This window comes from Arachis hypogaea, chromosome 2 (assembly GCF_003086295.3).
Source record: "Arachis hypogaea cultivar Tifrunner chromosome 2, arahy.Tifrunner.gnm2.J5K5, whole genome shotgun sequence".
NCBI lineage: Eukaryota > Viridiplantae > Streptophyta > Magnoliopsida > Fabales > Fabaceae > Arachis > Arachis hypogaea.
Genome location: NC_092037.1, coordinates 69412837 through 69439818, shown reverse-complemented (window position 1 = coordinate 69439818; position 26982 = coordinate 69412837). Strand labels below are relative to the sequence as shown.

At 37.9% G+C, this 26982-nt stretch overlaps 1 protein-coding gene across 3 annotated transcripts; it reads right to left on the bottom strand.

The window, feature by feature from the left end:
* Window positions 1-4252: 4252 nt before the first annotated feature.
* On the bottom strand, window positions 4253-20659 carry LOC112747442 (uncharacterized). 3 transcript variants are annotated; one of them, XM_072218593.1, is made up of 2 exons: window positions 19585-20659; window positions 4253-6247 (listed from the first exon to the last, which is right to left on the bottom strand). In XM_072218593.1, exon 2 carries the CDS (start codon window positions 6244-6246, stop codon window positions 4993-4995), a length of 1254 nt encoding a protein of 417 aa, XP_072074694.1. In that variant the 5' UTR covers window position 6247; window positions 19585-20659; the 3' UTR covers window positions 4253-4992. The 3 variants fall into 3 exon arrangements, 1 of the variants encoding a protein (XP_072074694.1); XR_003174884.3 differs by lacking the exon at window positions 4253-6247 and adding an exon at window positions 13958-17317; XR_011873154.1 differs by lacking the exon at window positions 4253-6247 and adding an exon at window positions 13958-15517.
* Window positions 20660-26982: the final 6323 nt, after the last annotated feature.

Here is a 26982-nt window from a genome sequence, read left to right as displayed (position 1 = left end):
TAAAGCTAGTCTTTCCTTTAGGAGTTGATTAGAATTTGAGGAATCAAGTTGATTCATCCACTTGACTTTCCTCCATGGTTAGAGGTTAACTAAGTGGGAGCAATGGACAATTTGTCATCACAATTGAGGAGGATAACTAGGATAGGACTTCTAGTTCTCATATCTTTCCAAGAGCTTTGTTAGTTGTTAGTTTATTTTCTTTGCCATTTATATTTCTTGTCCAAAAGCTTAAAAACCCCAAATATAATTCACAACCAATAACAAGACACTTTATTGTAATTCCTAGGGAGAACGACCCGAGGTTTGAATACTTCGGTTTATAAATTTAGGGGTTTGTTTTAGTGACAAACAACTTTTTGTATGAAAGGATTATTGCTTGGTTTAGAAACTATACTTCGACAAGATTTTATTTGAGAAATTCTAAACCGTCAAAAATCCAATCGTCAGGGCTTCCTTCAGGATATCTTACTGCAAATTCCCAACATTCAGTACGCAAATTCTCCCCTTATACCTCCAGATTCCGTATCTGTCCCATGAGACTCTCCATCGCTTTCCTGTTTCAATTGTTGGCAATACCTTTTACAACTCTTGATTATTTTGTTGAGCTTTCCCAATTTCAGCCTTGAAATTACTCAAGATTTATAATTGATACAAACATACATCCCTAGCTATTTCTTTAACTCCTAATTCAGGTTTTCAAATTTCCTCAATAGTTTCTCCTCTTTAAACATCATCTATGCAACACATAGTCATTTTTTACTCAAGGCATCCGTCACCAGGTTCGCTTTTCCCGGATGGTAACTTAGATCAAATTCGTAGTAGGGATGGAAACAGGTTAGGCCAGGCCAGGCTTTACTCTTAACAAGCCAGGCCTGTAATAGAGTATATTGGCCTAAGCCTGGCCTGTAGCTTGATATAGGCTTTTTAATGAGTACTGAGTTTGGCCTGTTGTTAAATCTGGCCTGGCTTGAAGCCTGTCAATAGGCCTATTTTTTAATAATAATTAAATTTAAGATATAATTTAATTTTTAAAATTACAAAATATAAAATAATAAATTTATGGATAATATTGATACAAAATAAAGACAAAATATTGATAAATAACTATCATTGATTAGAAAAAAGATAATATGTATGAAATATATTCCCACTTAGCTACTTCCAAAATATGTAATATATCAAAATAAAAGACTTCATCAATATCAAGAGTTGTAACAAACCAACTAAACATAACATCAAAAAAAAGCTAATAACTACTTAAATCAAAATACAGTAAAGAAAATGTTGGATAATTAATCGATTAACCCTCTAAGCTTAAAAGTGATTTAATCTGTCTGTTCCAACACCTTGAAAAAAAAAGCAAACATACACATATCATTAGATTTTTAAATAATATACATGCAATAAATACTTTTTTTATTAGTACAAAAAAGAATGTTCAAAATAAAATTGTGGTTATAATCTTAGTATAAATTATATGATACCTCATTTATATATCATGAAAATTCAACTTTATTATTCTAACTACTCACATCATACCAATATCAATATTCACATTTAAAAAGAGAAAATATTTTCTATAACATAGATACTTAGTTAAAAAGAGAAATATTAAAAAGTTGATTTTTACCTTTGATTTTTTCTTCAAACCATACTTGTTCCAAAGCCAATCTCCTCCACAAATGAGTGCTTCAATGGACTCTTGATTTATTCGAGAACGATATTCATCAATAACTCTTCCTCCAGCACTAAATAAAGACTCTGAAGCCACCGTTGAGACAAAAATTACTAATATGTCTGCTGCCATTTTCGATAAAATCTTAAACTTCAGGCTATTATTTTTCCATCACTCCAAAGCACTAAAAGACTTAGAATTTCCTTCAGAAATGTAAGCACTCTCATCAAGATAAACTTCTAATTCTGATTTTGTTGGATGAATGGCTTCTTTTTCCCGAACCATATTCAACATTTCATCAATTCCACTAATTTCAGAACTAACTGATGGAGCACAGAAGTTGGTGAATTAAAAATTATTGACTTAATTACGTTGCCAGTATAGTTCTTAACTCACCAAAAATTTGCCTATCAATTTAGAAATATGTCACAGAGAGTTTAAATTAAAAATTACTGGGAGTTTGAGTCCCAGGTCGTCTCCCAACGAGTTGCAGAAAAGTGTGCTATTTTATTAATTAGATATTTCCAAAAAGTTGAGTTAAGTAGATGGAAAATTAAATTGAGGAAATTTGAATAATATAAATAAAAGCCTTGACTGGGAGTTGATTAGTTGGAATCTCTATTATTGATGGAGTGATTTTAGGATTAATTTATAATTAATGGTTGTTCTGTTTAGTTATTCTTTACTAGGTAAAGGAAAGTCAAACAAGTTGGAATGATAGATCTGTTCACGAGTTGCAACCCACTTAGTTCAAAGGGATTTGTGTTAGTGACAAGATAGCAATCCAACCGTTAACCCAATTACAAACTCCCTTTCAATCCTTCCAACTCAAGAGTTCCTTTCAATCAACTCCCCATCAAGTGAGGGGAACTACTCGCTCATTGTAAATAATAAATCCATAACATATGAAAGGGAATTAAAAGAAGACATGATTATTGGAAGGTAAAATGGATTAAAATGAAAGAAATAATTCTTGTATTAAATAATCATAAAAGTATTCAAATGACAAAATTGAACAAAGCAAAGAACATGGAAGAAATAAACCAAGTTAAGAGAACGAACTAGAATGACGAAGTCTTGATGAGGAAATAACTCTTCTCAATGTTCCAATGCTAAGACCAATTGAAAATTAAATTCTAAAACCTAAAAAGAAAAACCTAGAGAGGAGTGAAAACTAGATCTAAAAACTAAAAACTATGTAGAATGAATGTTGTCTTTCGTTTCTGCATGTTCCTTGGCTCTAGTCTGCTGTTCTGGGTCGAGAACCGGGTCAAAACCGGGCCCGAAATCGCCCCCAGCGAATTCTGCAGATTGTGCAGATCGCGCATGTCACGCGATCGCGTCATCCACGCGGACGCGTAATTCGCGTTCTTTTCATGCCACGCGTTCGCGTCGTCCACGCCTCCGCGTCACTTATGCAGTTCCTTTCCACGCGGTCGCTTAAGCCATGTGGCCGCGTCGACGCGATTTCTCCTCTACCGCGCGAACGCGTGAGCCATGCGGCCGCGTCGCTTCTCGCTGGTTGTCTCCTCAATTTCTTGTGTTCCTTCCATTTTTTGCTAGCTTCCCTTCCAATCTCCAACTCATCCATGCCCTATAAAGCCTGAAACACTTAACACACAGATCACGGCATCGAATGGGGCAAGGGAGAACTAAAATGCATAATAAAGAGTCTCTAGGGAGCAGTTTTCAACCATGTAATAATTCCAGGAAGGAAATATAAATGCATGCTAAATTAATGAATAAGTGGGTAAAGATCATGATAAAACCACACAATTAAACACAATATAAATCATAAAATAGTGGTTTATCAACCTCCCCACACTTAAACATTAGCATGTCCTCATGCTTAATTGAAGGAGATAAAGTAGACAAGTATGAACATGTAGAAACTCATGAAATGCAATGCAATCCTATATATGTAAATAAATGCAACTATATGATTCTTGCCCACTTGATCAAAAGTAAATAAGTTCTTCGAAACAATTACAAATCAAATTTCACTAATTCTACCCTTATACAGTAAAATAGATAAAATTGCAAGAGAATGGGCTATGAAGGCAGGGGACATGAAAATTCAAGCTTTGAACCCTCACTGGTAGTATATATCACTCTAATCTCTCTAGTGTATAGGGTAATCACTCTATCCTTCTCTAATCATGCTTTCTAACCTTTGTTTTTCTCCTAATCAATCAACAATAGTTAATATACCAATGCAAACATCATGAGGTCTTTTCAAGGCTGTAATGGGGCCAAGGTATAGGTACGGGTATACATATGGTTAAGTGAGCTGATAAATTGAATCTTTAATTAACTCAAGCTTCAACCTAACCTGTATATTTTTTATGTAATCTTAAAGTTCATACCTAGCTACCCAGAATTCCCTTGTCTTCAATCCATACTCATGTATCACTTTTGTATTTTGATTCTATCATATGTGCATTGATCCTTGAATTCTGAATTTAACCTCGGGATAATTTTGTCCCCTTATTTATTTATTCATTTATTATATATATATATATATATATATATATATATATATATATATATATATATATATAAATTAAACATAGCTTATCAATGCACATAGATTTGTAATTCTTATAACTTCACATGAGTAGGTACCCAAATTCCCATTATATTATCATGACGCATTCCCTTAATAATTTTTGTTCCCACAAATTCCCATACTCAACTAGCATACACAATTCTATCTTAAGCTAACCAAAGATTCAATTTGGGATATACAATTATTTTTCCGCTTAAGGCTAGTAATGTGGTAAAATACAGAACAAATGGGATTTTTTTTTAGGCTCAAAGTGGTTACCAAAGGTAATTAAAAAGGGTAGGCTTAATTTGGATAAGTGAGTTTAAACAAATAATGGCCTCAATCACATGCAAGCATATAAACATAATAACTATTGGACATATAAGATGAGACAAAACATAGATTACAATCATAGAGAAGTAAACAACAAGAATAAAATAATTATGGTTAAATAATGTAACCATGCATAAAGGCTCAAATCTTTCCCAGGTTGTGTGTTCTTTAGCTCAAACATCATGTTCCAAATACAACTCAAGCAATTTTATCATAAAATTTTTTGAAAAATTAGTGGAATTTTTGTTCCAAAGATAGGGTCTTAGAAGAAACTTATTGTCTTTTCAATCAAGTAGAACATGCATGTAACTATCCTAACCTATGCAAATTATACTATTCTATAAAAGAAAGAAAATCTAACTAAAAATATCCTAATTATTGGTGCTAGGGAGAGAATTTACCTCCGGAAGTCAGGTACTGACCGACCTCCCCACACTTAAGGCTTTGCACCGTCCTCGGTGCCATCTGTCAAGAACAATGGTGGGCTGGTGGCAGTGTCTCCGCAGTTGGGGTCGTCATGGCTCCCGGTGCTGGTGAAGGATGTGGAGTCCGGGGTGTCTGAGTCTTTGCAATCTCCTCTAAGTAGCTCCCTGAGGTGTTTGAATCTTCGGTTGTTGCAGCGCTCTCTCAACTTAGCTTTGCGTTCTTGCCAATCCAACCTTTGGATTATCTGCTGGAGCAATTCATCAGTTGTAGGTGCTTGTGGGGTCGAAGAAGGATTATCTTCAACTGGAGCAGTAGGAAGACTTGTAGTGGCTGCTGAAAGTCTGAGGTATTTCCCGTTAGGGACAAACTGATCATTCCGTGGAAGCATGGCCTTGGTGTTCCCAGCTCTGTAGGAGACTTCGGCTGCTGAGACAAGATCGGAGACCAAGGCGGGAAAAGGTAAATTGTCCGCAATTTGTACGTGTCCCATAGCATTCCGGATATGGCATGAGAGATTCAGAGGTTGGTCTGTAAGGATGCACCATAGCAGAACGGCCATGTCTGCAGTGAAAGAGGACTCGTGAGTGCTCGGAAAGACGTAATGGGACATGATCTGTGCCCATACGCGAGCCTCCAAAGTAAGTGCTGAAGCCAAGATTCCCTTAGGGCGGGTACGGTGGTATCCGTAGATCCAATGGCTGCCAGGCAGTGCGATAACTCCGAGAACAGAGTCCCAGTCAAATTGGTACCTCTGGCGCTTAAGTGCGGCTTCTTGGAAGGCGTCCATTCCTTCTGGAATAGAGGGAAGACTCAGAGCTTGCTGAATGGCATCTTCTGTAATAGGGACTTGCTTTTGTCGGACATAAACAGACTGTAGGGTTGGCATGTAGAAGTTGGAGTAGAACTCAACCACCCAAGAAAGATTGACCTGTCTCGGCTGTCTCCGTAGGAAACCCCATTGTCTTCGTTCAATTTGCGGTTCAACAAAGGTAGCAATATTGGACGGGAGGATAAGAAGGTATTCATTGTTATAGTTCCTTTCTGCCAGGATAGGGAACATCTGCTCACAGTAGCGATTGAAAAATCGCGCAGTGTCCTTTGCTGGGAAGGCTTTCTCCTTTTCATCAACCTTTATTATCCTCTTAACTCTCTTTGTCGAAGGCTTGACTGCGGTTGAAGAGGGTTCTACCACTAATGCTCTCTTCGTTCCTTTCCTTGCTGTGGGTTTAGGAGTCGCTTTCTTCTTTCCTTTCTTGGTGGCCATCCTGAAAAAGGGAGGAGAAAGTAAATTAAGTTCAAATAGATAATTAGCAAGGGAGAATAAACAGTGCCCGGTAAAAATGAATGAACTAAACACATGGTTTAGACAACATGTGAAAATATCAAGAAAGGAAATAGGATAGGTGCACAAAAAGGGAAGTAGATGCAAGATGATTATTGGCATGCTGGCAAGGGCATGAGTAGCATAGATCAAGCACCACTTCGTAACAAAGTAATAATTTGTATTGGCAATTAAATTCGATTAATAAAACAGTAAAGGAGTGTTGTGAAAGACATGCATGGAATAGTAGAGTAGGATAATGTAGAAAAGTGCATGATGCCATACGGCCCTTTTCACAAACACATAGCATGCATGGTAAATAAGGCATAGAAAGTATTAAAGTAAACATGCAAGCAATCCTTTAGTGAGAATAAGATATAAGTGCCAAACAATATAGAATAAACCACAAGCAAATAATGAGGAATGATGACTCAAATAATATGCTAGCACCATGGAAAAAAGAAAGAAGAAGAAAGAAAATAACGATAAAGAAAAGAAAAAGAAAAGAAAATAACATCTAAAATAAGAAGAATGATAAAAAAGGGAGGAAGAAAAGAAAACCTTGTTAATGGAGGTGAGAGAAAGAGAATGTGAAGGGTGGGATAGAAGGGGGAAAGGGAGAAGGGAGAAATAAGGGGGGGAAGAAGAATTAGGATTTGGAGGAGAGAAAGATAAGATAATGTGGCAGTTCTGGTGGGGCTGTGCGGCGCAAGCGACGCGGTCGCGTGGGGCACGCGTTCGCGTGGATGCGCTTTAGGGTATGGTCGCGCGATCGCGTCAGGCACGCGGTCGCGTGACTTATATTAGGCTTCTGGCATGAGTACAGCCTCGCGGCCGCACAACTCTCTATTGAAATTAATTTAATTGCCAAAATAGGGTGACGCGATCGCATGGGGCATGCGATCGCGTGAGTGGGTCTTTAAGGGAATGTGACGCGGTCGCGTGGGTCACGCGGCCGCGTAAGTAGGATTGTGCGTTCAGCCCCAATCCAGCACCACTCTCGCACAACATTCGGGTGTGCACCCTTTTACGTCGAAAATTCAGGGCACGCAGCCGCGTGGGGCACGCAGTCGCGTGGTAGGCCATGCTTTCCGTGCGACGCGAACGCGTCAGGGAAACGGTTGCGTGGGTTGATTCGTGCCAAAGACACGCCTCTAGCCACGCTTCAGCGTGACTCTCTGTTCACTTTTATTTTTCTTCGCTCTCCAGGCGACGCGGACGCGTCGCTGATGCGATCGCGTCGCGTAGCGAAATTTTTTTTATGCGAATGCAGATGCGGGAAGGTGCTAAGAAGAGGAATTGACTAGGAAAAATTAAAGACAGAAAGAAAAGAACGATCATACCATGGTGGGTTGTCTCCCACCTAGCACTTTGCTTTAACGTCCATAAGTTGGACGCTCCAATAGCTCAATCTTCTGGCCTGTGGGGATCTTCCAAGAGGAAGATCTCGAGCTCCTTATTGTTCTGAAGCTTCTCTCCATGGTACAGCTTCAGACGTTGTCCATTAACTTTAATTAGCTCAGAGTGTGAAGGGTGACTTAGGTGATAAACTCCGTATGGTTCGGCCTTCTCTATTCTGTATGGACCTTCCCATCTCGACCTCAATTTGCTTGGCATGAGTCGTAGTCAGAATTTGTAAAGGAGGACTAAATCCTCAGGTTGGAACTATTTCCTCCTAATGTGCTGATCATGTACAACCTTCATCTTTTCCTTGTATATCCTTGAGTTCTCATAAGCTTCTAGGCGAAGGCTCTCTAGTTCTTACAGTTGCAACTTCCTTGCAGCTCCAGCTTGCTCAATTCCCATGTTGCACTCTTTGACTGCCCAAAAGGCTCTATGCTCTATCTCAACTGGGAGATGACAAGCTTTTCCATAAACTAAGCAGAAAGGGCTCATTCCAATGGGTGTTTTGTATGCGGTCCGTATGCCCATATTGCATCTTGCAGCCTGGTGCTCCAGTCTTTTCTATGAGGTTTGACTATCTTCTGCAAGATACGCTTTATCTCTCTGTTTGACACCTTGGCTTGCCCATTGGTCTGAGGATGGTATGCTGTTGCAACCTTATGAATTATCCCATGCTTCTTCATCAATCCTGCTAGTTTCCTGTTACAGAAATGGGCGCCTTGATCGCTCACAATTGCTCGTGGTGATCCAAAGCGGCAAATAATATGGTTTCTCACAAAGGAAACTACAGTATTAGCATCATCAGTGCGGGTGGGAATTGCTTCCACCCACTTGGAAACATAATCCACAGCTAACAATATATAAAGTTGACCATTAGAATTTGGGAACGGACCCATGAAGTCAATGCCCCAAACATCAAAAATTTCACAAAAAAGCATAAATTGTTGAGGCATCTCATCCCTTCTGGATATATTACCAAATTTTTGGCATGGAAGACAAGATTTACAAAACTCAGCAGCGTCTCTAAAAAGAGTAGGCCACCAGAATCCACAATCTAAGATCTTTCTAGCTGTTCTTTGAGGGCCAAAATGTCCTCCACTCTCAGATGAGTGACAGGCCTCCAAAATGGACTGGAATTTTGATTGGGGTACACAACGTCTAATTACCTGATCAGCACCACATCTCCACAAATATGGGTCATCCCATATATAATATTTAGACTCGCTTTTCAGCTTGTCCCTTTGATGCTTAGAAAAATGTGGAGGAAATGTGCGGCTAACTAGATAATTAGCTATAGGTGCATACCAAGGTGCTACCTCAGATACTGCTTGCAGGTTATCAAATGGAAAATTATCATCTATAGGAGTAGAATCATCCGTAATGTGCTCAAGGCGACTCAAGTGGTCTGCCACTAGATTCTGATTACCACTCCTATCCTTTATTTCTAAATCAAATTCTTGTAAAAGCAGTATCCAACGTTTGAGCCTTGGTTTGGACTCCTTTTTGGCTAATAGATACTTCAAAGCTGCATGGTCCGAATACACTACTACTCTAGTACCAAGTAGATAAGCTCAGAATTTATCCAGAGCAAAAACAATAGCAAGAAGCTCTTTCTCAGTAGTAGTATAATTGGACTGGGTAGCATCTAAAGTTTTAGACGCATAAGCAATAACAAAAGGATCCTTACCGTTACGCTGAGCCAGCGCTGCCCCTACTGCATGGTTGGAAGCATCGCATATAATTTCAAACGGCTGGCTCCAGTCTGGTCCTCTCACAATTGGAGCTTGAGTCAGAGCAGTCTTCATCTTATCAAACGCTTGTTTGCAATCATCACTGAACTCGAACTCAATATCCTTCTGCAGTAATCTGGATAAGGGAAGTGCTACCTTACTAAAGTCCTTGATAAATCTCCTGTAAAAACCTACATGGCCAAGGAACGAATGGACTTCCCTCACAGAGGAGGGGTAAGGTAAACTAGAAATAACATCCACCTTTGCTGGGTCTACAAAAATACCAATATTAGATACAACATGTCCTAATACAATCCCTTGTTTAACCATAAAATGACATTTCTCAAAATTTAATACAAGGTTTGTATTGACACATCTATCTAATACTCTAGATAATCCATCTAAGCAAAGGCTAAAGGAATCACCATAAACGCTAAAGTCATTCATAAAAACTTCCATACAGTCCTCAATGAGATCAGAAAAAAGACTCATCATGCACCTCTGAAAAGTAGCTGGTTCATTGCACAAGCCAAAGGGCATTCTCTTGTAAGAAAAAGTCCCAAAAGGACATGTAAAAGTAGTCTTTTCCTGATCCTCAGGAGCTATATGAATCTGGAAATAACCTGTGTAACCATCTAAAAAGCAATAATGTGATTTACCCGACAGGCGATCCAGCATCTGATCAATGAATGGAAGAGGGTAGTGATCCTTGCGAGTAGCTTGGTTGAGACGCCTGTAATTAATGCAGACTCTCTAAGCATTCTGTACTCTGGTTGCTATGAGCTCTCCATGCTCGTTCTTCACTGTAGTGACTCCAGACTTCTTGGGCACCACTTGTACTGGGCTAACCCATTCACTGTCTGAAATGGGATAAATGATACCGGCTTCCAATAGTCTAGTCACCTCCTTTTTGACAACTTCCAAAATAGTGGGATTCAGTCTTCTCTAGGGTTGGCAGACAGGTCTTGTTCCTTCCTCTAAAAATATTGTGCTCACATACCTGAGGGTCGATGCCTACGATGTCTGCCAAACTCCATCCAATTGCTTTCTTGTGCTTCCTCAGCACATTAAGTAGCTGCTCTTCCTGTTCAGGAGTGAGATCCTGTGCAATAATAACTGGAAACTTCTGCCCCTCTTCAAGATAAGCGTATTTGAGATGTGGAGGGAAAGGTTTCAACTCAGTCTTCTGGTCATGGGTAGGCTCTGGATTGTCTGGAGCTTGTGAAAATCCAGAAGTGTCCTTATTGTTAGCTAATAGAGTCTCCACACTTGGACTTTGTTCTGTGTACTTCTCTTCCAGTTCTTCTTGATGAATTTCAGCTACAGTTTCATCTATGACATCACATTGGAAGATGGAATGATCTTCTGGAGGGTTGTTTGTGACTCCATTCAAATTGAAGATTGCTATTCGGCCAACTATTTCAAAGGAACATGTTCCAGAAAAGGCATCTAATCTGAATCTTGATGTCTTCAGGAATGGTCTGCCAAGTAAGATTGATGATGGCTTATCTGAGTCATTATTGGGCATCTCCAAGATATAGAAATCAGTGGGAAATGTGAGCCCTTTAATGTTTACTAAAACATCTTCAGCAACTCCAGCTACTGTAATAATGCTTTTATCTGCCAACACAAAACGAGCTGTCGACCTTTTCAAGGGAGGGAGCCTTAAAACATCATATACAGATAAAGGCATAATACTAACACATGCTCCCAAATCACACATGCAATCATAAATTACTACACCACCAATAGTACAACTAACTATACAAGGGCCTGGGTCACTACATTTTTCAGGTAAACTTCCCATTAAAGCAGATATAGAACTTCCTAAAGGAATAGTTTCTAATTCATTAATTTTGTCCTTATGTATACATAAATCTTTTAGAAACTTTGCATATTTAGGTACCTGTTGAATGACGTCAAAAAGGGGAACAGTTACCTCAACCTTTTTGAAGATTTCTACCATTTTGGGGTCAGGTTCCAACTGTTTCTTTGGCTTCCTTGCAAGTTGTGGAAATGGAATAGGAGTGGTGTTTTCTGCAGTGTCTGCGCCTTTCGGTGCTTTCTCCTATGGTTGAGCCTCTTCTCTCTTAGCTATGTCCTGTATGTCCTCTTCCCCTTCAACATCTTCTAATTCCACAACCTCTTCAGCTGAGGCGTGTTCTGTGGGGCGTGGCTCCTCCTGACTTCTCTCCTGCAGTGTGGTTCCAGACCTTAGGGTGACGACATTAATACCACCCTTCGGGTTGGGGAGTGGTTGAGAGGGGAGTCCACCAGAGCTTGAGGACTGGTTATTGGAATTTTGCATTGATCCCATCTGTGAGACAAGAGTTTGTAAAGTAGAAGTGACAGTAGAAGTGAAAGTATCCAGGGTTGTTTTAAGATGATCCTCTGTAGCCTGATGTCTCTGAACAATGGTTTGTAGTAAGTCAGCATTAGGAGATGAAGAGATGTTGGTGGTCTGAGAGGTTTGCTGAGGGGCTTGAGGTTGTCTTAAATGAGGTGCTCTGTAAGGTTGATTCTGCTGCCTGTTGTGATTGTTGTTCCACCTCTGGTTTCCATTGTTATATCTGCCTCCTCTGTTGGGATTGTCTCTCCAGCCTTGGTTGGAATTATCCTACCATCCTTGATTATAGTTGCCACCTTGATTGTACCCTTGATTGGGGCGGTCATAAAAATTGTGAGTGGCTGCTACAGTATTGTCTTCTTGTTGGAGCTGTGGACACTCATCGGTATAGTGACTATAATCTGCACAGACGCCGCACACTCTTTGTGGGACTAACTGCTGGCTGTGCTGTGGTGGAGAAGGCTGAACTTGCTGAGATTGTTATTGATTCAGTTGCATCTGCTTCAGCAAGTTAGTAATTTCACATAGACTCTAGGTTATAGCGGTAGTCTCTGTATTAGTGGATACCTCTACAACAGCTCTTGATCGACTTTGTCTTTATCTATAATTCCTAGTAGAGTTAGCTAAGTCTTTGATCAATTCCCATGCTTCGTCTGTAGTCTTGTACTTTTTCATAGAACCATTGCAAGCACCTTCCAGTGTGGTTCTATCCTGAGGTTTCAGACCCTGTGTAAAGTAACCGAGTAAGACGACCTTGTCAATCATATGATGGGGACATGCATTTCGAAGTGTATTGAAGCGTTCTAAGTATTCATAGAGGGTCTCAGATTCATCCTGGACGATCATAGACATGTCCTTCCTTAGCTTGTCAGCAACTTCAGCTGGAAAGAATTTATCTAGAAATTCTCTCCTAAGTGTATCCCAGTTGGAAATAGTTTCCCTGGGCTGAGTGTAGTACCACTCTCTTGCCTTTTCCTCCAGAGAAAACGGGAAAGCTTTTAATAGAATAGAGATTTCATCAGCTCCATCACGCTTAACAGTAGAGCAAGCGGTGTGGAAATTCCTAAGATGCTTGATAGGCTCTTGAGCAGGTAAGCCATGAAATTTGGGCATCAAGTTGAGTAGTGAAGATTTTATTTCAAAATCTACAGCTACTGCTGGGTAGTGCCCCTGGAATGGTTGGAGCGTAAAATCAGGGGCTCCTTCCTCCTGGATGGTAACTCTTCTGGGTGCTGCCATGTCACCTGCACGTAAATGAACTGGATCAGTAGAGAGGAGGGTTGTTTCTTCCTTAAATGACGGTTCCGGTTCGTCCTCAAAGAGGAGTCGCTTATGCCTAGCTTGCCTTATATGTGAAAGAGTTCTTTCAATTTCAGGGTCAAATGCTGGCAAGCTTGGATCAGGAAGCAAACGCGTCATTTAACGAAAGAAACGTGCAGTTCATAGTGATAAAACAAAAAGAAAAAAATTGCAATAAAAATAAATACCAATCAATAAATTAACACACTGTTGCAACTCCCCGGCAACGGCGCCAAAAATTGATGGAGCACAGAAGTTGGTGAATTAAAAATTATTGAATTAATTACGTTGCCAGTATAGTTCTTAACTCACCGAAAATATGCCTATCAATTTAGAAATATGTCACAGAGAGTTTAAATTAAAAATTACTGGGAGTTTGAGTCCCAGGTCGTCTCCCAACGAGTTGCAGGAAAGTGTGCTATTTTATTAATTAGATGTTTCCAAAAAATTGAGTTAAGTAGATGGAAAATTAAATTGAGGAAATTTGAATAATATAAATAAAAGCCTTGACTGGGAGTTGATTAGTTGGAATCTCTATTATTGATGGAGTGATTTTAGGATTAATTTATAATTAATGGTTGTTCTGTTTAGTTATTCTTTACTAGGTAAAGGAAATTCAAACAAGTTGGAATGATAGATCTGTTCACGAGTTGCAACCCACTTAGTTCAAAGGGATTGGTGTTAGTGACAAGATAGCAATCCAACAGTTAACCTAATTACAAGTTCCCTTTCAATCCTTCCAACTCAAGAGTTCCTTTCAATCAACTCCCCATCAAGTGAGGGGAACTACTCGCTCATTGTAAATAATAAATCCAAAACATATGAAAGGGAATTAAAAGAAGACATGATTATTGGAAGGTAAAATGGATTAAAATGAAAGAAATAATTCTTGTATTAAATAATCATAAAAGTATTCAAATGACAAAATTGAATAAAGCAAAGAACATGGAAGAAATAAACCAAGTTAAGAGAACGAACTAGAATGACGAAGTCTTGATGAGGAAATAACTCTTCTCAATGTTCCAATGCTAAGACCAATTGAAAATTAAATTCTAAAACCTAAAAAGAAAAACCTAGAGGAGGAGTGAAAACTAGATCTAAAAACTAAAAACTGTGTAGAATGAATGTTGTCTTTCGTTTCTTAATGTTCCTTGGCTCTAGTCTGCTGTTCTGGGCCGAGAATCGGGTTAAAACCGGGCCCGAAATCGCCCCCAGCGAATTCTGCAGATTGTGCAGATCGCGCATGTCACGCGATCGCGTCATCCACGCGGACGCGTCATTCACGTTCTTTTCGTGCCACGCGTTCGTGTCGTCCACGCCTCCGCGTCACTTATGCAGTTCCTTTCCACGCGGTCGCTTGAGCCATGCGGCCGCGTCGACGCGATTTCTCCTCTACCGCGCGAACGCATGAGCCATGCGGCCGCGTCGCTTCTCGCTGGTTGTCTCCTCAATTTCTTGTGTTCCTTCCATTTTTTGCTAGCTTCCCTTCCAATCTCCAACTCATCCATGCCCTATAAAGTCTGAAACACTTAACACACAGATCACGGCATCGAATGGGACAAGGGAGAACTAAAATGCATAATAAAGAGTCTCTAGGGAGCAGTTTTCAACCATGTAATAATTCCAGGAAGGAAATATAAATGCATGCTAAATTAATGAATAAGTGGGTAAAGATCATGATAAAACCACACAATTAAACACAATATAAATCATAAAATAGTGGTTTATCACTAACCACATTAGAAGAAGCAACTAGACCATTAGTGTTAACTCCACTTATTATTGTATCACCATGACACTCTCTCTTTAGCATATTCATCATACATTTCTTGCAATGTATTCTTCACTTTTTCAATATTTTCAGTAGCCACATGCTCATGTTTGTAAATTAAAGAAAAACAAAATTTAATAACATGTAATTTGCACCTAGGATCCAAAATACAAGCAAGAGACATTACCATATTGCATTCTCCCCAATATTTGTCAAACTTTTTCTTCATTGAGATTGCCATTTCTCTCATGAAGGAATCTCTATCTTCAATAGCATCATCAATTACTTGTTTCACTCTCCAAACTTCAGGAAGATACAAATTTGCAGTAGAATACTCACTACCAGAAATGACATGAGTAGCAAGATTAAAAACTTTTAAAAGTTTACAAATATTCTCAACTTTCCTCCAATCCTCTGATGATGGTTCGTAACTGTAGTGGGGTTCTCTTTCTAGTGGGGTTCTCTTTCCTTATACACAGGAAACACATATTTAAACTTCAAAGCCATAGATAACATGTTGTAAGTAGAATTCCATCTTGTGGGACAATCAATAATGAGTTTTTTCTCCTTCAAACGCTTGTTCTCAGCAATCTCAACAAATATTTTAAATCTTGAATCATTAAAATTGACACTTGACACTCTCATGAACTTTGTGAATAATGCCTATAAGGAAAACACAGATATTTTACAGATACAACGAACAAAACATATATAAGTTAAGCATGAATATCAATTAGGCAAACCCAAAAATGGAGACCAAAGTAAATAGACAAATGCATATGATGTATTCCTGTCCTATGGCTAATGAGTCTCATCTGTTGGTTATCAAGCTAACCCGACATATCCGACTGCTAAACCTTGGACAGTCCCCCGTCCGCGCATCCCCAAGAGTCTATACATAGCTTTTTCTCAAATATAAATGAATTCAGCTCATTGGGGGAATATCCAGGGCGTTAAAGTACCCGGCCACATCTTGCGACGTAAGGTCAATAGAGTATCGGGACTCAACCTGGAACAAGTGGTGGCAAGACACGACATCCACCCAGAAAAACCCATATCTTAGATAGTTTGAAGTGCACAAGCCTCATATTCATTAATATCAATGATAATATCATAATTCATCATGAATTCAGCCATCAATCATAGCATATATAACATTATAGCACTTTCTTACTCATCATCATCCACTTTACCTCTTTCTTCATCAAGAAGTTATATTCTCCCACAACCCTCACCATACTCCGCTACCCAAAATCTATCAACCAGGCTTTAAACAAAAGTTACAAAGGTTTTGAAAGTTAGAGGAAAGGTTTAAAAAGCAAAAATTCATGTTTCAGAAGAACAGGAGTCTGCACACACGGCACCTTGCTCGCGTACACAGGAGGCAATCCTGAACACTCTCGAGTACGTGTCTCTGGTCCGCAAACGCGACCCCTTCAACCCGAGAGTGTTGTCCACATCACGTGCCATATGGCCGCGTACACAACCCAGCGAATTCCCTTTCCGCATATGTGCCGAACCCTTCCATGTATGCGGAGCCTCTGGGCAGTGCCCAATGGCTGCGTCGCGTGTGCCCTTGTGTTTGCGTGCATAGCAGAACATGCAAAAAGCTACTATGTCCAGAATTCCTGTTTTGTATACTAAACTTCAAACACACATAACTTTTTTGTTTTAAAACATTTTTCATTCATTTTTCAAACGGTGTAAATCTGTCGGACCAAACTTTCATTTTAGACATGTTTGATAAAAATCAAAGGTTTGGAGGCCGAGTTATGCCCCGTCGAAATTGGTCAAAAATAAAGTTTTTTCTCAAGAGTTACCAAACCTCAACTTTCAAAACATTTCAATTTCAAACCCCTTAAAACTTACCAAATCTGCATCAACCAAGTTCAATCATTCCTTAACACTCCTCATTTATTCTATACCACACCAATTCACAATTATATAATAAAAATGTACATAACCATCAACTTTCTCATATATACATCATCAAACACCACAAAAATACATTATTTCACCACCATCAACTTTATCATGCCAACAATCATCAACTTAACCATTCCACACTAATTCAACATAATATGCACCAATACATGATTCAACCTATCCTAAGTCATCTAGCCTAAGTTTTCACAAACATATTATATTTTAATTACGAGAAATCGAAACTATACCTTGACTAATTCCTCCTAATGTCCAAAACACCTCACAATTCAGCATTTCCCAAGATTCCAAGACTCCAAATCCTCACTAAGCCACCCTCTAGCCACCACAACTCAATCCAAGCTCCACTTTTCTCAATTTTGTCCCCCACCAATAACCAATTTTAATCTAACATCACCATTATCACTATAATTAATATAGGATTCACTAATTCAACATTACACAAAGGGTTTGAGGGTGTTTACCTGACCCAAAGCTCAAGTGAGTTAGACCCGACAATATCCGCAAGCTAATTCAAATCTAAAATAACAAAGTCAACAAAATCTCAACATATACCCTTAATAGTGTTTGAAATTTAAGGATGAGAATCTAAGAATGAGAATGAGAATGAGACTTACCTATAAAATTGTTCTAATAAATTCTTAGAGCTCAATACAGTGGTCATGTGGTTGCAAATGGTGCAGCAATCGGAGCTCTGGATTGGAAGCTATTTGGGTTAGAGCATAAGATTAGGGTTGGAAACTCTCATCTTCTTCCCTCAAGCATATTTTAGCGTGGATGCAAATGAGGAAGAGAAGAAGATGCTGAGTTCATTATGAGTGTATTAAGTGTGGGTTGGTCGGGTTGGACCATGGGCCCGGTTCGAGTCTAATTTGACTGATTTAGTCCGTTCGACAATTTTAGATTAAATTCTTTAAAATTAATATCAAAATTCATATTTTAATTAATTCTACATCATTAAACTATAAAATTTAATTTTTTTTAATTTCTTTAATTAATAAATAATTTATTAATTAATTATTCACCAATAGAAAATGCGACTAAGGATGTAGGAGACAGGTGGGGAGCCGCAACTATTGGGAATTGGGGTTGACGCAGTACTAAAACGGTGAGATTGTATTAATTAGGATTACTAGCTGTAATTGGTGATAAATTAGGTTTACCTTGGGTAATTGAGAATGTCTTTTTTTCTGATACAATGGACTTTGGAATCCAGTTCAATAGGAAATGGCAGAAATTAGTTGTACCATTCTTGATTACCTAACGGATATCATAACTAGTTTTAATAAATGTCATTAATCCATATTTAATAGCAAAACTCATAAATAAATGGATTTTTTTGTATCAGCTAGTCAATGAGTATATTGAAAAATAATTAATTATTTAGTTGAAAACAATGTTATCTCCTTCTGGTCACTCTCTAGCAGATTCATCATAATCATAACAATAATGACACTTATAGTTTCTTCATTCTCCTTCCAATTTTTATATTTGAATATTTAATTATTAACATTATAAAACTATGTAATATGAAAATCGTATAATTAAAGAATTCATAATTAATGAAAACTATAATAATATTATAAATAATAGCTTTTCATAAAAGAAGAATAACTAATATTATGAAAAAAAGCTTAAAAAAATTAAAAAATATGATAATGAATATCTTTGTAACAGAAATCAAATATATGTGTTTAAGTCAGCAACTCATCAACTTAAATTTAAAATGTAAAATTTTTTTTTAACAAATGTAACAAAAATATTAGAAATTTGAATCTTATGTTTCACAAGGAAAGAGTTTCTTAATAAACCGTTTGCCCTTAATTAAATAATCTTAATAATTATAGAATAAAATATTATTTTAATTTTTAATGTTTTGTTCCAATTTTAATTTGGTTCTTAATATTTTATTTTAGATTTAACTACTCTATAGGTCTCTATAGTTTCATCGAATTTTTAATTAAACTCCTATACTTTTTTTTCTTTTTAATTGAGTTCTTAGACATTTTTTTTAATTTAGTCCATGTTAACGTTAAACGTCAAAAAAATCTTAATGAATTATAAAATTACTTGTATACCCCTAACTTCTACCTATAAATATCAAGTTAGTGTTGTGGAGGATAGTGACACTGCATCAAAGCCACAATATTTCTTAACAAAACTTCAGTGATATCATCCACTACAATGTATGGGATTTTAAGGATACCATGCTCAAATTCCAAGTCAAGTATGCAGCTATGACTTTATTTATTTACTTAGAACTTTAGTCCTGCTTCAACTAATTCAGATGCACTGTGATCAAAGACTAAAGGTTCACGGTTTCTTGAAGGTCTTTTATGAGATGGTGGCAAGATGAAGTATCTAAGTGAAATGTGCTATATTGTTGTTAGTCGGTGCTAACACTCCTTGTTTATTGTGATATAAAAAATAACCAACAGCAACTCTCATAAATGAAGAGAATAATAGACCAACATCTAAGCGAGAAGCAAAAGCTAGATTGCATATAAGATTCTTTTGACTTCAGTGGTTGGGAGATGGCAGTAATGGTGTCATCGAAGTAGCAGCAACAACATCATTAGGATCCCAGATTTTTGCAATACATGAAATTGATACTTATTATTTGAGAATAACAATAAAAATTTTCAAAATCTGGGAAAAAAAAAATGACAGTATTCTCAGCCTACTCCAACACTTACAATAACAATTAATGCAATGTTAAATTTCTCAAATTAAATTTCAAACCCTAAAAATTGACAAAAAATGTAATAATAATAATAATCGAATACCTTTCTTCAAGTGACGTTCGAATCTTCCAACGCAAAATTGGAGATTGACTTTGATGGACCTTGAACTTGTCTTCTTATTGGGACCACCGCCTCTTCTTTCGGCAGCTTATTTTTTTATTTTTTCGAAAAGATTGTCCATGGAGGCAAGTTTACAGCACAAAGAATGAGCTTTTTTGGGTGATGATGATGGTAGTGGTGGAAGAGAGCGTGTGTCATATTTTTTTTTTTGGTAGCAGATCAAGGCTGATAGACTAGTCCGACATGGAGATAACCCTGAGATCTACTCAGCCCGGATGTTATGCAGGCGGAACCTCCCTTCTTCCTTGAGCCAACACGCTAATTCTGTTCCTCTTGCCTATTGTGACGTCCACCGACCATTCCGTGCTGCCGTTCCTCGTCGATTCGGCGCCACTTCTGTCTTCTTGGGGTGATGATGTCCAGTTGCAATCCCGATAGAAAACCCAGAACCTAACACAGCATTCTCCCCTCGCAAGACCTACGAGCACTTTCCATTTGCAGATCTCAAGCCACCACCATGATGTCATCCCCTACTGTTGTGATAGCTAGCGTTGCTGCTACTGGCTCCTTGAGATGCTGAGGTAATCGTCGGTCTCCCTCCGATACAAGTTCTGCTGGCGCCTCAACTTCACCTCAGCGGTGTCACCCTCTTCGACTGTCGTCTTTTCCCACAACCTCCATGCCCTCTTTCTCTTTTTCTTTTAGACAATTATTTTACTAATGAAGATGAAGGGTAAACTTGTAAAAAGATAATAATGATATAATTAATTAAATAAATATATTTTAAAAAGTAATTTTAATTGGAATATATTTTAACATATTCTGTTAATTCTAATATTTTTGTCATGATAGGGACTTAATTATAAAATTTGATATTGTTGATCGAAAAATAATTTCGATCAAGAAATATTATTCGAAGTGGTGAAAAGATCGAAGGCATAGGTGGTTTTCTAAAAGATGCACGTGCAATCATTAAATGAAGGTTTTTGACACGGGTTCGATTTCATAGCCTTTCGATAAATCGAGCAAGTTGAATTGAACTGGGTACTCAAGTTAGCTGATCGAAATAAGTTATTCGAATAAGTTATTCGAGTAATTGTAGTAGTGGAGAAATTAGAGGCTTCCATTACACGAGGAAATCACGGGAAGCATTTAAGTGGGAACGGTTATCAAGAAGAATGCATTCAAGGCCGTAATCTTGTAATTAATTGTAGTTAATTGTCAGTTACCAAAAGTAGATTATAAATACTAGGAAGTCTTAGGGAATAAGAGTTAGAACTTCGAACTCAGAAAAGACACTCAAGCACACTCACATCTCAAGGATTTCCTGAGTCTGCAATCGAGTAATCTTTTCTGTAGGGTTCCTTCCATATCTTTTCATACTTTCACTTTATTTTCATGTAAACTTTATCTTTTCAAGTAAATTTACCTTTCAAGTATTCTTTGCCTTCTTTATTCAATTAGAAACTAGTACCTGCAAAGAGGAGTAGGTTTCGCTCCCAAATCATTAGATATCGAATCACCATCGATTTGTTAAAAATCGACAAAATAAATTGACACGCCCAGTGGGACAGTTTTAAAATCGAAGTGTGTCAAACATATTTTGTCCAGTGTTATTCAGTGTATGCCATTACGAAGTGGAAAGATCATTCACATGGCTGATGAGGTATCGAATGTGAATGGTGGTTCATCCATCAATGAAAGCATACCAGGATCCATGCAACAGGCCGACGTGTCTTCACGCTCGGAGGCTGCAATTGGAACCGAAAGTATAGCAATTACGACTATTCAGACTGGAAATGCGGGACGTAATATTTATCCGCGTGGCCCCTTGCCACCATATCAACCTCCACTAACCGCTGGTTGGCCTCCTTATGGTCTTCCTCCAGGTTATACCCCACCGGTGGGTGGTTTTATTCCGCCTCCCCGTTTTGGGAATACAAGTGGAGTGAACAATACTCAAAATCCACAACAATATTCCGAGTATTCTCGTGATTATAATGTGGGCTCTACTTCGAATGCTGCTAATTCGATGGCAGTATATCGACACCAAGTAGAAGAAAGTCATCATGATTTGGTCAATTTATTAACCCAACAGATGACTACGATTTTGAATCCCATGATGGCTGATCATGAACCAAAATTCTAGCGTCTTGCTAGACAAGTTGAATAGATTGCTCAAATTGTTGATTATGATGAAGGTGAAGGGCATAATGCCAGGAAAAACAACGAAGGGATATAAAATGTTTTTCAAAATGAAAACAATATTTTGAATCAAGAAAACCCTTATGTAGTTCCTCGTGGTCAAAATGCCGATGACGTGTTAGCCAGATTACGTGCTAATCATGGCGGAGAACGTTATCAAGTCACTAGGATTGTGGAGGAAGTACTCAATAGAGTAGGTCTGAATGTTGGCTTTATGAATCGACCATACTTTGTGTCTGCTTTTCCCCAAGTGGTTCAAATGGCCGAAGTGTCAAGAGGGGTAAAAATTTCACAGATAGTCACAAAGTTTGCTGGAGAGGTTGGAGAATTAACTACTGAACATGTTGCTCGTTATTTGGCCGAGATTGGAAATTTAGCGAATGATGAAAATTTGAAAATGAAGTTTTTTCCTTCTTCGTTAACGAAGAATGCATTCACTTGGTTTTCGAATCTTAGACCAAATTTGATCACAACATAGAATTAGTTAGAAACTGCTTTTCACGCTCAGTTTTATTGAGGGGAAATGAATGTGGCAGTTACAGATTTAGTGGCCTTAAAACGTGAAGATGGTGAATCTATTGATGATTATCTGATACGTTTTAAGAATGCTAGAAGTAGATGTTATGTGTCATTGCTCGAGAGTGAGATAGTGAAAATAGCAACTATGGGGTTAGGATTTTATATACGCAGAAAACTGCTTAATGTGCATATTCTTGATTTAGCCTATTTGGGTGAAAAGGTTCGTCAGACCGAACTCATGAAAAAGAAAAAGATAAGTATAGGAAGGAGCAAAAATCGAAGAGTAAACCTTTTACTCGAAAAGAAAAAGTTGCTTATGTGAATATGGAGTCCTCAGAGGAGGAACTTGACTTCGAAACAAAGGTTGATTTTGCTGAATTTAAAAAAGGCCCTCCGAATGTTTGTGCTTTACTTAAAAAGCTTCCTGGCAACAGAAAGTCGAATGTTTCAAAACTTAAAAGTGGAAAGAAATATAGTTTTGATATCTCAAAATCTGATAAGATTTTTGATGTGTTGCTTAAAGATAAACAGTTAATGCTGCCTGAGGGTAGAGCTTTACTTTTGGTGAAAGATTTAAAAGGGAAACCTTATTGTAAATTTCATCAAGTAACAAGTCATTTGACTAATAGCTGTGTTAGTTTCAAGGACGTAATTCTGGAGGTGATAATGGAGGGACGATTGAAATTCGACGATGTAAAGAAAGAAATGAAGGTTGATGTTGATCCCTTTGATATTGATGCTAGTTATGTTGAACCAGGCTTTAGAGTGAATATGGTCTGCATGTCTCATGATTTCAATGTGACTCTAAACGATTTTGAGTCACAAGTGAGGTCCATATATCCCAAGGCAGGGGATGGTTTGTTAGATTTTCTAGTTCAGCAAAAGATTAAAGACTGGGACGTATCTCTGTGTCCTTAGTACAATGCTATTTTTGACGCTGAAGCAGCAGCTATCTTCGAAAAAGAAAGGATGAAGAAAGAACTAGCTCATAGAGAAGAGCAGGCGCGCCAGAGAGAGCCAATTCGGCGCATGGGGAGTTCTAGCTCAAAGACCCGTCAACAAGATGTGGCTATACCTTTAAGTCGATCTCAGGCTATAGGTGTTCAGTGGATCAGGAACTGTCAAGAGTTCCAAAAACGAGATCATCTGTATCGACGTAATCCACAATGGGGACATCGAACGCCTTCTCGAAATCAATATCTCTACTATCGAGGTCGAGCTAGGGGATATCCGAGAGGCAGAGGTGGAAGGAGAAATGTTAATCAAAATAGGAAGCCTCAAGTGGAGATCAGTAAGGGAGCAACACCATCTGTACACTCTCGAATCGTTTTTCTCTTTGATGGGGAGACTTGTCCAAAGGATGTTCCATCGCCTGCAAAGATGGACAAGGGCAAAGCAGTAGTTCAATCTTCTGGGATAGATAAAGGCAAGGATGTCGATGCTGAAGAGGATTATTTTGATGAGGGAGATGATGACATGATTGGAACAATCTTGATAATTCCAATCGAATATTTGGGTAAATGTGAAAGTAACCTAGAGGAGGAATATGATAGGGAGGATGAAGAAGTTTTTTCCTTCATTCAGATCGAAGATGAGCCGGGGTATTTTCTTCGGCCCACCGAAAGACAGATGTCTCATCTTCGCCCACTTCATATAACTACTAAATTAAGTGGGATCAAAATAAACAAAGTATTGATCGATGGAGGAGCGGCAATTAGTCTTTTGCCAGAAAGGATGTTGATGAGGGTAAGGAAACATCCGAATGATTTGGTTCCCACAAATATAGCTGTGACGAATTTTAGTAGGACTTCAACCCCAGCAAGGGGGTTGGTTACTTTGACTGTGGAAGTTGGCTCATCCGAGCGCAACATAGTGTTTGTGGTGGTTTCGTCTAGAGCAAGTTATAATGCTTTACTGGGATGGGATTGGATCCATGGAGTGGGGGCAGTACCTTCTATTGTGCATCAAAGTGTTCTGCTGTGGACAAAAGACAGCAAGCTTGAAACCGTCAAGGCGGATTCGAGTTTATATGTCAAACAGATGCATGCCGATTTTAGGATATATAATCCTAAACTTAAAGCTCTGAATGTTGATCAAATGCTGAATTCTTATAATTGTGAAGGTTGTTACCTGTCTTCAGAAGGTTTGTCAGTAAAGTTGTGCTATCCGAAGTTGGAGGCTGAACCAACTAGTTGGGATTGCTCCACTTGACGATCTCAAGAAGATTGCTCCATGTGCCAGGTTAAGGAAGTTTCCGACGACCTGATAACATTACATAATTATTTAAGTAATTTTCATTTTGTAGAAAATAAAGTTGATTCATCTAATGAAGTTGAATCACATAGGATTAATAGTTTTTCTAGTCATGATCATGTCAATTCGACAGTTGCAGTCGAATCTAGTTATAATTTTATTGTTCCTTGTAATGAAAGTCATGATGCAAGCCAGACTGTTGATTTGATAGCAGAGGCCCATTGTGTAGAAAATTGAAGAAATATTAATTTAATACATAATCAAGTTTATTCTATTTCTGATGATGTTACTGATTTCTCTTTTGATTGCATCTATAATTTAGAACCGTTGGGTTTTGAAAAGTATTCAGTAAAAGAAGATGATTACTATAAATGGTTCGAATCTTAAGATCCCTTAGAAGAAATTAAGCTAGGGACTTTTGATGATGTTCGAATTACATATATTTGTAAAGATCTGGTTGATCCATTTCGAACTGAACTCTTTAATCTTTTACACGAGTTTAAAGACGATTTTGCTTGGGATTATCATGAGATTCCTGGTCTTGATCGTTCCCTTGTGGAACACCGATTAGCATTAAGACCAAATGCTAGACCGGTAAAACAAGCTCGGAGACGTTTTGCTCCAGAAATTAATGAGAAAATTAAGGAAGAAATAGAACGCTTGATTAGAGCAAATTTATTCGAACTGCACGATATGTTGAATGGGTTTCGAATATAGTCACTGTGATGAAGAAAAATGGAAAGTTGCAAGTATGCATTGATTTTCGTAATTTAAATAATGCTACTTCAAAAGATGAATATTTCATGCCAATTGCAGATATGTTGATCAATTCTGCAGCAGAAAATGAAATTTTAAGTTTTATGGACGGTTATTCTGGATATAATCAAATCTTCATTGCAAAAGATGATGTGTCCAAAACTGCGTTTCGTTGTCCTGGGGCATTGGGTACATATGATTGGGTAGTCATGCCTTTTGGTTTGAAAAACGCTAGGGCAACGTATCAACGAGCGATGAATGCTATTTTCCATGAATTTATTGAAAAATTTATGGAGGTGTATATCGATGATGTTATGATCAAATTGATTTCAGTAAATCAATACATTGATCATTTAGGAAAGGCATTCATTACATGAGGAAGAAAGGATTAAAAATGAATCCTTTAAAGTGTGCTTTTGGTGTCTCGGCTGGAAATTTGTTGGGTTTTGTTGTGCATAAAAAAGGAATTGCCATTGATAAGAATAAAGCTAATGCGATTTTGGCATTGTCTGCACCCAAGTCGAAGAAAGAAGTTCAATCCTTTTTGGTAAGGTGAATTATCTTCGGAGGTTTATTTCGAATCTCTCTAATCGAACTCGAGTATTTGCACCTTTGGTAAAATTAAGGAATGATTCCCAGTTCGAATGGATGCTCAAACACCAGTCAGCGTTCGATTCGATTAAAGCATATTTGTCTAAATCTCCAATTATGGCGAATGTTCGTTCACATGAGCCTTTAAAATTATATATTGCAGCATCTGAACATACGATTGGAGGTATGTTAGCCCAAGATGATGAGAATGGGTGTGACCGAGCCGTTTATTACCTTAGTCGAGTATTGACTGATATCGAGACAAGGTATTCCCCAATAGAAAAACTGTGTTTGTCTCTGTATCATGCTTGTATGAAGTTAAAATGTTATATGGTGGCTATATTAGTAAAAGTTATAGCTCAAACTGATCTCATTAAATATATGTTAAGTTTTCCAATGTTACGAGGGCGTTTGGGGAAATGGATGCTAGCATTGACAGAATTTGATTTACAATATGTCTCAGCCAAGGCTGTTAAAGGACAGGTCATTACAGATTTTCTCGTGGATAATTCGAAGAATCTGAATGACTAGGGGGCAAATATAATTGATGTAGCAGTCAATTACTGGAAATTGTATTTTGAAGGATCGAAGCATAAAGATGGTGCAGGAGTTGAAATCCTTATTGTCTCACTAGAGGGTATTCCATCAGAGTTTTTGTTTGAGTTAAAATATCCCTGTTCCAATAATGTGGCTGAATACGAAGCTTTGATTCTGGGTCTTGAAATTTTAATCGGCAAAGGAGCTTTGGAAATTCAAATATTAGAGGACTCACAGTTGGTTTTAAAGTAGTTATCGAAGGAGTTTAAGTGTAATAATGAGACCTTACAAAAATATTTAGTAACTGCTTGGGAGTTGTTAACTTCTTTTCGGAAAGTTTCTTTGGTTCATATTCCTAGAATTCATAATGAAATTGCTAATGAGTTAGCTCAAATTGTTTCGAGATATCGAGTCGGTCCAGAAACTATCAAGAAATTGTCTAGTATTCGTCAAATTCTTGTGCCTGCAAATGAAAGATAAGTGTTTTGCATAGATGAATGGGAAGATAATGATTGGAGA